The sequence below is a fragment of the Mugil cephalus genome, chromosome 8, assembly GCF_022458985.1.
Source record: "Mugil cephalus isolate CIBA_MC_2020 chromosome 8, CIBA_Mcephalus_1.1, whole genome shotgun sequence".
NCBI classification, from domain to species: Eukaryota; Metazoa; Chordata; class Actinopteri; order Mugiliformes; family Mugilidae; genus Mugil; species Mugil cephalus.
This window is the reverse complement of record NC_061777.1, coordinates 12242948-12257249: the sequence shown is the minus strand read 5'-3', so window position 1 is coordinate 12257249 and position 14302 is coordinate 12242948. Positions and strand designations below refer to the sequence as shown.

The window sequence follows — 14302 nt, the reverse complement described above, 5'->3', positions numbered from 1 at the left end:
TGCTCACTCACTTTGTGTTTCACTTGGTGCCGACCTCTTTCTCCCCCTTTCTTCTCCGCTCCATATCTTTTCCTCGAGTCCCTCTTTCCTGCATTTCCATCCTCCTCTCCACCGTTCTCCCACACATCCTCTTTATCTTATTCCAGCCCAAAACCCTTTTTTCCTCTCCACTTTCTTTGCCCTTTCTTCCCCCGTGTGAGTCCGCCGGATTGTCATGTGAGGTGCTGCTGTGTTGTTGACAAAACACAAAGGCTTTCACATTCATTCTGCACCTGGGATCCTTGGCTACTGCCCTCTCTCTGTGTGTGTGTGCGCGCGCGGTGTGTATACGTGTGTGCCAGTGTGCAGTGGGAGAGAGGCACTTTATAATAATCAAAGGAGCTGCACTATACTCAAACTGTAACACAGGTCAGCTTCACAGTTCCCTGCTCTCTCCCGATTCTTCGGAAAGGTCAGGCATGTGAGCGAGTCATCTGAGTTCGTGTATTTACAGTCTCTTTCTGTACCTCTCACTCGTAATCGTGATCTTGAGCCGCACTCACTCCCACTCCCCCCACCCCCCTTTTATATTCGGTCTTTGTGTTCTGTCTCTTCCAACCCAACGCTTCCACCGCGGTGGCTGCTTTAACACGGGTCCTGAGGTAATGAGAAGTTCTTCTAGGAGCCTGTCCCGTCTATATCTGTGGGAGGGAGAGTGGCCAAAGTAAAATATTCTGCTGTTTGTGAAAGCGAGAACACTCTGACCCAGAAGTCTTATCTTTTAAGGGGGGGAGAAAAACAAAGTCCGAATGGAAAATAAGACATGCAATTTTAATTATTATTATTTTTTTAATCTTTGAAATAGCACATACATTGATTGGGACTGATACTATGATATGATATCATATGCTAATGTTGTTGAACATTTATCATCTAACTCCACTGGCAGACTCATGGGCATTTGGGCTTAAATCTTACTTGGCACGTCCAGGGAGATTTAAAAAAGTCAGAAGAAGTCAGGAAGCCCACGACTCTCCAATCAGATCTGTCTTTTCTGTCACCTGCAACACAACATCCGACCCAACGAGCGGCAGAACGATGAGCAGAATCCACACTGCTACTAGCAGGAAGCTGCGGCGGGCAGCAGCTGATGGACAGATGGTTCCAACAATTGTTTAGTGGCAGTTTGGAGGGTTTTCCCTGAGTGAACACAACAAGACAATTTAAAGCTTAGTTACCGGCATAGGTGAGCAGCCGCTGACGCCTGCCACTGCAGTGGCTGCAAACAAGTCGGATCTGATAGCAGCACGCACAGTCTGTCCTCAATATCTGAGAATTTGTTAAGCAAATCAGATTTGCCCGCAGTCCAAACAAAGCCCCAGATTGCCATTAACCCCCTGTCCCAGACGGTGGTGTTTGTGGCCTAAGCTGCTCCAAAGAAAGAACAGCCACATCTACCATAACTATAATGAACATATAGAAATTGAGGCCAACAGTCTGATGTTGGGGGCTCCAGTCGAGACCTTAGCATAGAGGACCACAAATGTCAAAACATGCTTGAGGTTAAGCAATGTGTGCTGGCTGAATTTCCTAGCACCGACGCTGTAATTGCTTCAAGCTCTTTCACTAAAGGTGACCTTCCAGATACCAGTATGAGCTTCCAGGTCCCCCTCCCACCCACCCGCTTCTCTCAGGCTTGATGGCAGGATATAGGGGCCACTGTCAACACGCAATTAACAACCACGGCCCCACGAAACCCCAAAAGCTTTAGCCTTTTTTCCCCTTCAACAGATGTTGCTTTGTACGGACTGAAACAAAAAGACAGATATTTACACAGACGGAGGAGATGGAAGTGAGGGGAAGGCATATTGTGCATGAGAGAGCAAGATGAAGGGAGACGATTTTGAGTAAGATAGACACACAGAGGTGCAGCGGAAAGACAGAGGGAGAGCGTATTCATTAGTTATCCCGGCCATGTCAAACAAGGCCTACCAGAAAAGCCCTTTCACAGAGCCCTTGTAAACACTACCCTCCTCCCCCTCCCACTTAAGACACACTCATTTGACAACACTGCTCCCCTTCTCCCCCTTCTCCCTTCTTCTCCCCTCTAAGTAGCTGTTCATCTTCCTGGTGTTTGACAGAGCAGTCTGTGCAGAAAAAGAATCATGGAAGGTGAAAGGGTTTTTTTTTCTTCTTCTTCTCCTTCTTGCTCTCGCTCTAACCTCCCCTTAGGTTTTTTTTTTTTTTTTTTTTCCTGCCTCTCTCCACATTCATGCATGTGTGCGCCCCAGTGCCTGGTCTTATCTCGGCGTTCTTCTTCCTGTCAGTGCTGAGATGAGCCCGACCCATTCCACATGTGGTGGAATGTGTTAATGAATCCCACTCTGTGATCCGAAGCCTGGATGCTGGGTAGCTGCTGTTTTGGCTAAACTTACTCGGCTAAATTCGTGCGTTGTGCCCTTGAGTGCGCGATGAAGCTTTCTCTCAAACAGTCCTCCGTTTTCCCGTCCATACTAACTTTACACTAAATGGTTGTGAAAATGCCTCAGTGTCCTTGAAATCCCTCCATTTCTGCTCTACTTGTACTTATTCTAGTCTAGAATAGAAAGTTGCACCATTTCCCTCTGCTATACAGCTTGCATTTCAATAATGTTTTCATCCACTTCCCCAAAACTCTGAATAAATATACTACTTCAAACTCCTATTACTCCTACTACTATTTCAAAGTAGCTCTGCAACTAGAACTGAGACCGATCATCAGGAACAACAGAGATAATGTTCAAAGGCTCCGACAATAAAACTAGGGGATGCAGGGACACGTGAAAGCCGCTGCGTTCGGCCCAAAAACAACATCATCATCATCATCAACGGCTCTTCAGACATCCCTTCATTATGTCACACCGGTGAACGACGAGCCAGTGCCACTCACTGGCTATTACAGCTGTGCCCTCTTTCACTGCGAAGGAGTGACAAGTGCGGATCCTGGAAGCCTGAGTCTTAATTGCAGAAGGCCGTCAGCGTTCCCTCTGGAATACAAGGAAATGATGAAGCCGTCCTTGAAGGAGGTGTGGGAGCAAAGGCAAAGAAAAGAGAGAAAGCACACCAGCTGGTCTCTTCATCAAACGCTCCTTTTCTCCTCCTCATGGCCATCTGTGTGCTCCTACTCATCACAAAACAGCCCACATCAATTTGCAGACAGTGGGCATCCGGCTGGATCGGTGGGCCGTGGCTGCGTACCGTAAGTTTGGAAGTTCGGTGCCAACGGTTGAGAACTGACTCGTGAACTGACTGGTGAACTTTTGTCTTACTTTTTACAGTTTACGATAAATCACCGTCAGTTTGCAGCGCAAAGAGAAATCATCACGCCGGTTAAAATGGATGTGAGAGATCCACTGTCGCCACAGTATCGTCAGATGAAGTTGATTTGATCCACCCAATATTCATCTGTGTAATTTCTTTATGAGTAAGATTATTGAATTCCCTGGATATTTACTCTATTATTTAGTTTATTGCGATAAGTAGCATGATAAGATACACAAACTGCTGTGGTGCAATTTAGCCACATTAACTCTTCTAAACACTATTTAAATTGAATTACAAATTTGTATACCCGGGCATTTGTCCATGAAGGAGACTGAAATCCGTCGGATGATAAATACATCTACAGCTGAACTGGGCTGCATTTGGAGAGCGCACGGAAAGAGACTGAAAATAAGTCCTGCAGAAGATGGCTTAAGCTACAAGAAGCATCGCTGATCTCCTGCAGGCACCTAAAAGCATCTGCTCTTTTATTCCATCAGACAAATGTGTATGTCACTAAGGAATGCCTTGCTTACAGAGTGAGGCAGCGCGTACAGCGCCTGACAGAATATCGATGCATCAGTGTTATCTTTTAAACACAGTTTGCTCTATATATGGCATCCATATATTGCGTGTCCCTTAGAAATAAGCACATTGGATAAACAGCCTTTTGACATTTGTTTTAAAGATCACTGGTTTTTCATTTCTTTCTTCTTGTGCTTTTATGTCTTATTAAAAACTTGCCCACAGCTCCCACCAACGTGGTGCTTAGTATCTCTGTCAAACAAATATCATTGTTCTCCAGTGATCTTGGACTTATTGTAATCAAATACAAACTCATATTGTATGTAACAGTTGAAAAAGTATCCCTTCTCTTAAGCATCTTGAGTTTAAGGGCCTGCTCAGAGCTTTTAGTTGGGATCTTGGCTCGTAAAAGACGGGTGTGAACGACCCCAGGATGCACCGAGATCGCATTTGAGAGTTCCCATCTCTGACCCCAATAGGAGGCGGTGCGCCCTCCGGGGCCAGTGTCATAATCTGAGTTTTGCGCAGGTCTAATTAACGTCAGGGCGGAGATCAGTAAATACTAACTTAACGTTTGTGCCAAAGTCATGACGCACACACACGCTGGCCAAGATGCGAAGGCACAAAACTGAGATCGGACCTGACGGCGCATGTTAATGCCAGGTCTGAACACGCATGCCTAAAACTGGTCACTTCAGTCAGATCGGTTCTTAATGCAGGGGTGTATATGGGCCATTAGGTGTCCAAACATTGAAAAGAGAGACTGACAAAGATCAGGCTGTGTGCTTGCACTGCATCATTATAGAGGAACAACCAGCACTGAGTCGCAATGTGCACACCCTTGGCAGCTATTTTTGTCATATTGGATCTGCTATTCCCATGATATCATCATGTGACTCATTGTTCCATCATGGTGGTATGCAAAAATCATGTCTATAAACTGATAAACAATGGCCTTATGCCCGCCAAGTTGAATGTTGGCCATGGCAAATATAACAACACAAGTTTAGAATTCCACTCTGAAACACGCACGTTGCAACAGAGCAATAAATTTTTTTTAAAAAAAAACAGACACGCTTCATGGGCCAGGTGCTTTTGGATAATGGAGCACGACTTCGGACAAGCAGGGTAAGATAGTTTGCATTTTTGGGGAAATGCAGTCCCTTGTATTTGAACCCACGTTATACGACGGCAGATACAAGACAGTCATGAAAGTAAAATATCTCACACTTACTGAAAGGTACAATCTGAAAAGAAAAACATTAACATATCCATCCTAAATCTTTTCTGATGATATGAGTTGCTATAACATTGACCAATACCCTAATATGCTGTTTCTTTTTTTTTCCTGAGGCCGAGATATTACCCACTTTAAACATGTCAACTGCATGATTTCTCAAAATAAATACTCAGAATGACAAACTTTAGACAAGGCACGCCACACAAAGAGGCCTCAAGGACACCAACGTGAGTCATGAAAGGACAGAGGGTGAAGACATTTACGTCACCCTAACGAAAAGTTAAAAAAGTTACAAATCGGATCGACTGGCGGAAACTCAGAGGCTGCTTGGTGTTCAAGGCTGTTTCTGGAGTCATGCGTGGGAGCATACAGGCTGTTAAAGGCTATGGATGGTTGACTGAAAATGCAATTTGTTTCTGTACATTTGAGACTTAGGCAAATTTTAAAAGGCGCAAGCCGTTTTTAAGATCAATTATGTAAATGAAACTGAACCTCTCAGTAAGTGGAGTTTAATCGCCTTTGACCTTGCCCTTTGTATAACCTCGGATTTGATTTGCCCCTTTTTTACATACCGATTTGCATAATTTCGTACTCCTGGTGCCGGTAAGGCTAGCTGGAAAGTTGGGTGCAAACCCTACCCCCGGCTCCATCCTTCTGATAAATGCATTTTGTAACCACCGCTTGATCGGGATGTCGGGAAGTTAAAATCGGAAAGATCTTCTTGGGACACCCAGGAGAGTTCTGCTCGTATCCGTTTTACGTTCCTGCTGCAGTGATAACTTGTTTAATAACTCCGTTAATCAAATGAAATCTCTCACTAAGTTCTCTGTCTCCATATAATGTATATCCATAGGATTGGTGCAGTGTCTCATTACTCTTTCGCGCCTGAATGCCGCCTGATCGGAAAGTATGTATAGATGACTGGGCATTGTGAAAATTGGTAAAGACTTTTCATTTCACACCTGCCTCGGACTAGGAGGAAGTAGCAGACGGTGCAGCCGGTTTTAATTCCACATAGGGCGTGAGGCTTAAAGCGCATTTTACGCCCCAGCCTACTCACATGACGGGGTGGTACGACCTGCTGACGCAACCCGGGCAAGAGAAAAAGCCAAAAATTAAATCTGTGTACACACACAAGCTACTTCAGAGGGATTTCAACGCCTTTCATCTGCCCAGCACTTGAATGAAGATTTATGTTAATTCAAACCACGTGCTCACTCAATTTCTCTTCATTTTCATTTAGATGCTGTGTGAGCCCCGGGCTTTGCCAATTGGTTAACAAGCAAAGAACCAAGTCTGTGTCGGGATTCGTTTTGGAGCATCACAGGGGCAGAGACGGTGCCAAATACAAATGTGTGTTATTTTTTTCTATAAACGGTTTAAAACCTTGACGAGACAATCCTGGCTGGATTCGCATCATGGAAATGCGGGAGCCGGTCTGCGCTACAGACGCGCTTTGCAAACATATCAAACAGCTGTATAACTACAAACTCGAACTGAACACACGCACGCACACAAAAACACCCACTTATAAGGAGCATGTAATAAGATGCCACGAGCTATAATTCTTCTCTCAGGACACATCGAGCCCTCTCTAGGAGCAATCAAAACACTCTCTGTCACTTAGCCAAACCTCACACAAATAATCACACCAAGACTTAAACATGCAGTCACGGTCATGCAGAACTAATAGCAACTGACAATGATTGCTTAGACTGGGTGATAAATGAACAGAATCTGAATTTGAGACATCCAACACTGAGAACGAGAGCGGGCAAATCTGTGTGTAGGTGAGCGCCTTGCTGTGTGTGTCTGTGGGAGCAGAGATAGTGTGTAGGTAGGGTTTTTTTTTTTCTGTGTGTGTGTGTGTGTTTGGAGGGGAGTGCTGATGGTGTTAACATTACAGCTGCCATGTGTTTATTTCCCAGAGTTCTGGTCTGTGGCGTCTCAGTCATCTCCACAGGCTTAAACAGTCACTTTCCATCCATTTACAACCTGTATGCGTGCACTGTATGCACGTATGTGTGAGTGCAACGGGGGGATATTAATGTATTTCCTATTTATGTGCGGAATGTATTCATGTGTGCGAGCGGGGGCCCGCGCAAGCGTACGTATGTTTTTACAGTCGTATGCGTCCCGCTGTCTCCTCCGTGCGATTAGCTTCCCATTAACTAAGTCACATATCACCCATCAGTGGTTCCAGGCTTTCTCTGCACTATCTGACTGGCCAAACATACTACCGGCTAAACCATACACACACACGCACGCACACCCATCTGGACACCCATTAGGTACCTATCACAGCATATGATTTTAGTCTCGATTACAAAACCATTTGGACACAAGTGCACATCCTGATTTCCGCAGATGACCTCAAAATTACAGGTTGGGTTCTCGCTACCACTTCTCACATTGCTTCTCTTCCCTGCGCCTAACTACGCCCACATAATGAGTAATATCTAATGGTTTAAAAATATACAGTGTGTTTTAATAAGGCGGTAAAACCGGTCTTGGCCTGAGAAGGTTGTTACATATTTGCCTTACACCACTAATCTCAGAAGGTGGGGAAATTGGGGCGAATTTGACGAGTTAACTGCAGTTGAGCCGGAAAAACATAAAGAGGAGTTGGATTTGTAGAGTGACTGAACCGCCTTTGCATTGAACATCTACAGCACGTACGCAAATGCAAACGCCGACTTCTTTGTTTTTGTTCTTTTCTCCTGCTCGCCCTTTGAAGAAGAGGAGGAATGAGCGGAAGGACAAACGTGTCCAAATCTTCTGTCTACACTGAATGTCCACAGAGCCATTCCAGGGGCCGAGGGTGGGTGGGGGGGTGGAGGGGAGGAGGATACTGTGGAGGGAGTGCGAGCGCATGGAAAACCCTAAGCCCTCATAGTCCCAGGCGCACTGTGGCTGTAACAGCCAGCTCTACTTTGCTCTGCTCCGCCTCACCTGTTATTTGTCCATCACTTTATTGCGTGATAACATGCCGTCCAAAGGGGCTCTGCACGCACACACACAGACACACAGACACAGTTGCAATGTAGGGTCTGTGCTGCTGCTTAAAATCAAACTTTAAGCATGATTAATGGATATTAATTCATGGCCGCCATCCAATCCAGTCCAGCTTTATTTATAAAGCACATTAAAAAACGTCAATGTGGTCTATGCAAAAACGTACAAAATAACACATATACAAAACTTATATATTCCTTACTCACTCCCGCTCCGTTTCTCTCTCTCTCTCTCGCACACACACACCCCCACATCTACACACACACCCCCTCCACTTCCCCTGCCCCAGCTGTGTCTTAAGAAGTCAGCGCCAGACCGGTAATCTGACTGGGATAGAAGTTACTGGATCTGTATCCATTACAGGATGTAATACCCCTCAGTCCCAAACTCTCCACACTTCCCCTTACTGCACCTTTTAGAGGTCATTTCGAGAAAACTATTTCCCCGCGCGTTATTACCAACTCTAATAGTCAGTGTCAAACATGGTATAGTAGAGACTCACTTCTAAGTTACTGTTTTTTCACAAAAACCTCTTATATTCTGGACCCCTGGCGCCACATTAGCTTCCCGGATCCCTGTCTTTCGCCGCAACTGTGTTAAAGTGAGAAATTCCATATGCCACGCGGGGAAAATTGCAACAACTCACCTCTCAGCATCACGGCCAGCAGATGAGCGGTTCTAATGAGGTATCCGTTTCCAGCGAGTCGGAACCGAACAGAAAGCGCCACTGGCAGTTTGCTGCCGTGAGTCAGCTCTCGTTGCTCTTTCCTGCCTTTTTATTCAGAAACGTCTCTGTCAGCTTTCCGCAAGGACAACAGTCCTCGACGACAACAGGGCGCGTGACGTTAAGAGTCTGGTCTCTCTAAGGGCCGTGACAAGCCGAGGCGTCTGTGGCCACCCCTGTGGAGGTGAAGCCTTTCGGTGTGAGAGAGATTACTCTGATTGGCTGTTTGGCGTGTGGGGAACCAGAGGAGGAACGGAAGCTATGAAAGTAAGCAAACAACAAAGTCAAGAGGGGTGAAGTGTCCTCGTGTTTAACTTGGTTTAATCTGAACTTTCCATCCCTTCATTCCAATAAAAATGGCGTGGCTATCTGGATTATAGAAACTGTGGAGGAAAAAAATGCGAACAATTCAGGAGAAACCAGCTCTCCATCATTGTTTGGCACTTTTCTCAGCTAGTTGCGACGCTTCCCGTTTCTTCTTTTGGCTGATGAATACAGTACCCACATGTGGGCCATTGGACATCGTCTCTGCGGTGTGTTCAGGTGCAACTTTTTGGTCCAGACAAAAGCGGTGTGTCGGCAGACTCGGCCTTCTTTGATGTCGGTTCGGTGCATTTGGGCCCTCACAAGGAAACATCAACTGAAACCTGAAGTCCTTGAGTAGATATTTGGTGACTCACATCGATACTGCATCGACATTCTTTCAACAACTTTATAAAAAAACAAAAACATCAAATTGAGGATTTTCCCTAAAAAACTGGTATGTGGTTTATTCTGTTAAAGCAGAACCTGAAATCCTGGAGACAGCAACAGTCTCATTAGCGAGCAGTGACAAAAGCAAAGCAACTGGCAGAGCTTTGACTGTGAAAACTGATACAGCGGTGCTTATTTCCACCAAGGACAATGAAATGTAAGCTATCACGCTCGCTCTTCACTTCCCAGAACACGCAGTGAAGGCTGCACTGTGGTATAGGTGGAAGGTCACAGAAGATCTGCGTGTGTGTGTGATTTAGAGCGTGCACAAGTTCTGCAATTCCTTATTCTGTCCTTTTTCCTTTCACGCCACGTCATTTATTCATTTGCTGCGGAGACAATGGGATAGAAATGCTGGAAGGTAAGCTCGGACCTCCGCGCACACACAACACAGTAGCTGTCTGCCGCATGTCTAAAAGCTGTAATGACTCCAGTTCACCTGTGGCTACGAGACCAAGAAACACTAGCTGGCCAAGTCTAGACTTCCATTCAGTCTAAGTGTATGTTTGGACGGTGGGAGACTGGGATTAAAAGACGGATATAAAAGATGCAAATAGTGACGTGAAAACAAGAAGGAATAAAATGCTCTCTCTACCTGCTCTGTCTTTCTTTCCAGAATGGACAGCCTGCCAGCTTCTTTTTTTTTTAGGAAACAAATATTTGCTTGTTAAGTAACAGCTGAATGTATTGTCAAGATAATCAATCATCTGCGTGTCAGCCGATGAATGAGCCCGTTGTTGGTTCGATCAATCATCTATGTGTCAACTAATAAAGCGGGCCGTTGCTAATAGGCCTGGGTAAAATGCTATCTGGAAACTGTTTCAGCTGTTTGTGTGGAAGGCACCTGATTCAACTTCAGCGGCCAAATAACAAATGGGTGAGAAATGACGCTTTGAGCTTCAGGTCCATCTGGGCCGTTTCCAGATGTTACGTCAGGTATCAGAGGAAACGCAATGGATGTTCTTTCAGCAACTTTAGCTTCACATATAGCAACATTTTGAGGTTTATTTGTTCGACGTGTTAAGATCTGGTCATAAAGGTTAGAGGTGCACTAGCAGGAATTTGTGGAAACGGGACTGAAGGCTAATAAAATGCAGTCAGGCGGTTTCGTGATTCACAGAGAATCTCTTTCGCTAAACTATACGCGGTTCCCAAAATGATTAATTCAGAAACACAAATGACAAATTTAGAGCTCACAAACTGAAAGTGAATACTGTTGTCGAGTACACTGCAAGGTGGATGTTAAAGAAGTGACAGTGCCTGGGGTATAGAAATATTGGTAGAGGTCCAACTTTGCGTCAGATTTAACATATGTCTTCTTCTTTGGCAGCTGCTCTGCGGCTTCTTAGACAGAGCAGTCAGTGTTACCATGAATCTAAAGCATTCAGGCAATTTGTAAAGTTTGTGTCCGTCTCTGCTTCAGCGAGCAGCGCAAATGCTCAAGTGTCCGCGGCATTCAAAACCAATGTTATTCTTGCGAAGCGTTAGTTACAGCGCGTTCAAACCGCTCCCGCGATCGGGGCGAATAAATCACGAGGAGGCGGTGGCTCAGCACGGGGAGCCGACCCATAGGGGAGCCAACCCAGCCGGTGACAATGACAGGAAAGATGGACGACGAGAAGGGGGGAAGACACGCAGCCAGAGGTCGCAGGACGACCTCAGCACACAACACAACAAGTATGAGGTAGGAGCATTTGCTGGCTTGACTTCAGGACTCCCAGCTGAAATAATCTCCGACGACTTTAAATAGAGCAACAATAAAGAGAGAGAAGGAAAACATGCAGGCACCATAAAAAAAAAATAAAAAAAAAAACAACAAGCCTGTATCGTGGAGACCTTAACTCTTAAAACTAACTTTTTTTTTGGATCAGCAATTGCAAAGATAATCCATGAGACCTCTTTGCCACGGTCAGGCAAAGAGACAACACACACAGACGTAAGGACACACATCTTGGCACTAAACATAACAGACTATTATATCTGACACGTTCTCTCTCTAACACCTCACAAATCACACCGCAGATACCAAACATGGTAACAGACAAAGCCGGCTGATGCGGCTAAAGGTAACAATGTCAGCCTGTTTGAAGAAAACAGCAAATGCACCGTAACGGATATGTAATTGAGCGTCGATAGCGCCTGGAAGCTAGCCGGGAGAAAAAAAAAAGAAAAAAAGACTCCGATGTACTCTTAAAACTGTTTTCATATAATAACAAAAGAAAACCAGAAAGGCTTAAATGTTAAGAGGAATTAAATATGGTAACTTGGAAAATCTCACAATTGTTTATTTGCTTTAGGATAGTGTCTTTGACTCAAATTCGCAGTTATCTGCCAAAAAAGTAAATGAAAAATTATCTGTTTCCAGTGAAACCTGCAAGAAAAAATGAATGGAAAACAGTGCAAAGCTTTCTCATCTGGGGCACTTTTGAGCAGCTGACCATTACATAAAGCTTCACATATCGCTGTGATGTACAATATTCTGATATAAAAGATCAATACAGCGTGCATATTTTACATCCGGTGGTGTATTTTTGGACAGACACCAAAGGCTGACGGTCAGCACAGGTTGCTCACGGACCACAGAGGCAGCAGAGCAGAGCACGGGTTTAAAATGGTCTGAACGCCAAACCAAAGAGCAACCCTCGCCCGCAAAGCGTTAAAGGGAACGCCTGGAGGCTCGCAGCGGGATGACCTCGGCGCAAAGTGAAAACAGCGGCAAGGCTGAGGGCGGCAGCGAGCAGTAAAAGAAAGTTTGCAAAGCGACTCACCGTGTGCTCGTGCGTGCAGAGAGAACAGTCCGAGCAACAGCAGAGGACTCCAGCTCCAGGGACAGAGAGAGAGACACCACTTCAGCCTTTCTCCCTGCACTGGCATGGTAGAGTCTGCCACTCCGCTCCTCTCTTCTCCTCTGTTCTCCTCTCTTCAGCGCCCTCCACTCGACGGGATCCACCGCTCACACGCCGCCTCTCCTTCTGAGTGTATGCGCCGGAGTGAGAGGGAGAGGTGGGGGGGGAGTATCAGGCATGCAAGCTCCTGTATGTGTGTGTGTGAGTGTGTGTTTGTGTGTGTGTGTGTGGGTCCACCGCAACGTGAGAAAGTCCACACCACACAAAACACACCAGCAGCGGCAGCAGCAGTTGGAGTTGATTGTCCTCCAACTCAGTCTGACAGTAGCAGCCCAGCTGAGAGAGAGGGAGAAAGAGAGAGGCAAAAAAAAAAAAAAAAAAAGGGGGAGTTTACTTCACTTGCCTAGTAGGGAGGGCTGACCCGCTCACACACACACACACACACACACACCGGGAGGGAGGACATGGGTGGAAAGAAAACGGGGGCAGGGAGCAGACAGGAGCAAGATGGGGTTTAGGAAAAAAAAAAAAAAGTAGGAGGAGGGTGAGGAGGATATTGAAAACAAGCAGCGGGATCTGTGGGATTCTGCGCCTTTAACAGCTTACAGATAAATGTTTGCACCTCATTTCGGGCGAGAATCCTTTCAGCATGGTGCGAAAACCGCTGATTGAACAGTGAAGATGGAAAATGGGAAACAACATACAGTATATACAAAAAAAAGAAAAAGAAAACCATGATTACAGTTGAGCATACGCACGGTTATGGAGATCGGACGGCATGTTTGCATGTATGTGTGGATAAAGCCGCCGTGTGCATGCTCCCACCAGTGGCTCAAGTGGTAAAGTAATTAAGGGCGAGGACCTACTTCAAGTGTGCTAAAACAGAGCGGGTTTCAGCTGGACCGTCTGATACATAAGGAGGATAAATTGTAGTGTACTTAAAATGTCTTAGATACTGACCTTCAGTCTCAGGCTGAGATCAGGCCGGAACGGGCGTATGCAAAATAAATGTCTGTTCCAAGGTATGCCTCACTGATAACTCCCCTCAGAATGAGTCGGGAAAAGCATTTTCGTTCCTGAGCTACTTTGAGCACCACCCGTCAATCTGGATTAAAATCCTTGATTCCAGAAAACCTCCTCTAAACACAGGGCTGTGCTGTTCAGGTAGCTGGTAGACACACTTTAAAAGGAGCTGTTAGAGATTACATCACCCGAGCCTGGAGCTTTTATACTAATAAATAAATGGGTTGAGACACCCTAATAGACCATTTCCTTTCCAGAGCTGTCCTCCTGCCTGCAAGGCATTTACTGGCGAGTGTGTGTGCGTGCTACACTTTGCTTTTAGAAAAACAGCAAATATTCACAAACACAGCACAAAATAAGAATCAGATTTTTTTTTCTCTTCCTTTTTTCAACACAAAACGCTGTTGTTTGAATCTCGGAGGTTAAACCAACAAGGCAAACCGTTTTTGTTTTCCCAGTGATGCCTCGTTTGTAGCTGCCGCTGTTGTTTCGGTGTTTTTTTTTTTTTTTTTTGTTTCTTTGAACTTCGTTTCTTTCTCACACTTGTTCACGTTGGTCATTAATGGCAAACAATAGGCTGTCTGGCTCCCTCGCGCCTCAGTGCGAGGAGAAAAAATAAAAAAATAAAATAATCACTTCATAAAGAAACAGCCCTGCTCTTGGTCCTGGCCTATCTGCTTCTGTCTTTCCTCATCCCTGCTTGCCCCAAAGCCTCTTTCCCATAAAAATCACAACACAAGGTAACTTTTTTTTTTATTATTATTATTCTGTCTCATGTGAAAACGAGGCCAATTATCAGTTTCTGAAGCGAGATGTCATGGACGTTTTTCAGCTAACTAGCTAATGATATTTGGCGTATAAGACGTTTTGAAATAATTATTTGCGATGCTTTTAATT

At 45.2% G+C, this 14302-nt stretch overlaps 1 protein-coding gene across 2 annotated transcripts in view; it reads right to left on the bottom strand.

Annotated features, from left to right (window-relative positions):
* Positions 1 to 14302, bottom strand: part of bmpr1ba (bone morphogenetic protein receptor, type IBa) — a 63020-nt gene that overhangs the window by 9334 nt on the left and 39384 nt on the right. Inside the window, exons 3-4 of one of the 2 annotated variants that reach the window (XM_047592729.1) lie at positions 12656 to 12718; positions 12305 to 12508 (exon numbers count right to left, since the gene is read on the bottom strand). The exons of the other annotated variant lie outside the window; for it this stretch is intronic. Of the exons in view, the coding sequence (XP_047448685.1) occupies positions 12305 to 12410 (106 nt within the window). The 5' untranslated portion in view covers positions 12411 to 12508; positions 12656 to 12718. The remainder of the gene's footprint in view (positions 1 to 12304; positions 12509 to 12655; positions 12719 to 14302) is intronic. 2 annotated transcript variants of the gene reach the window in all.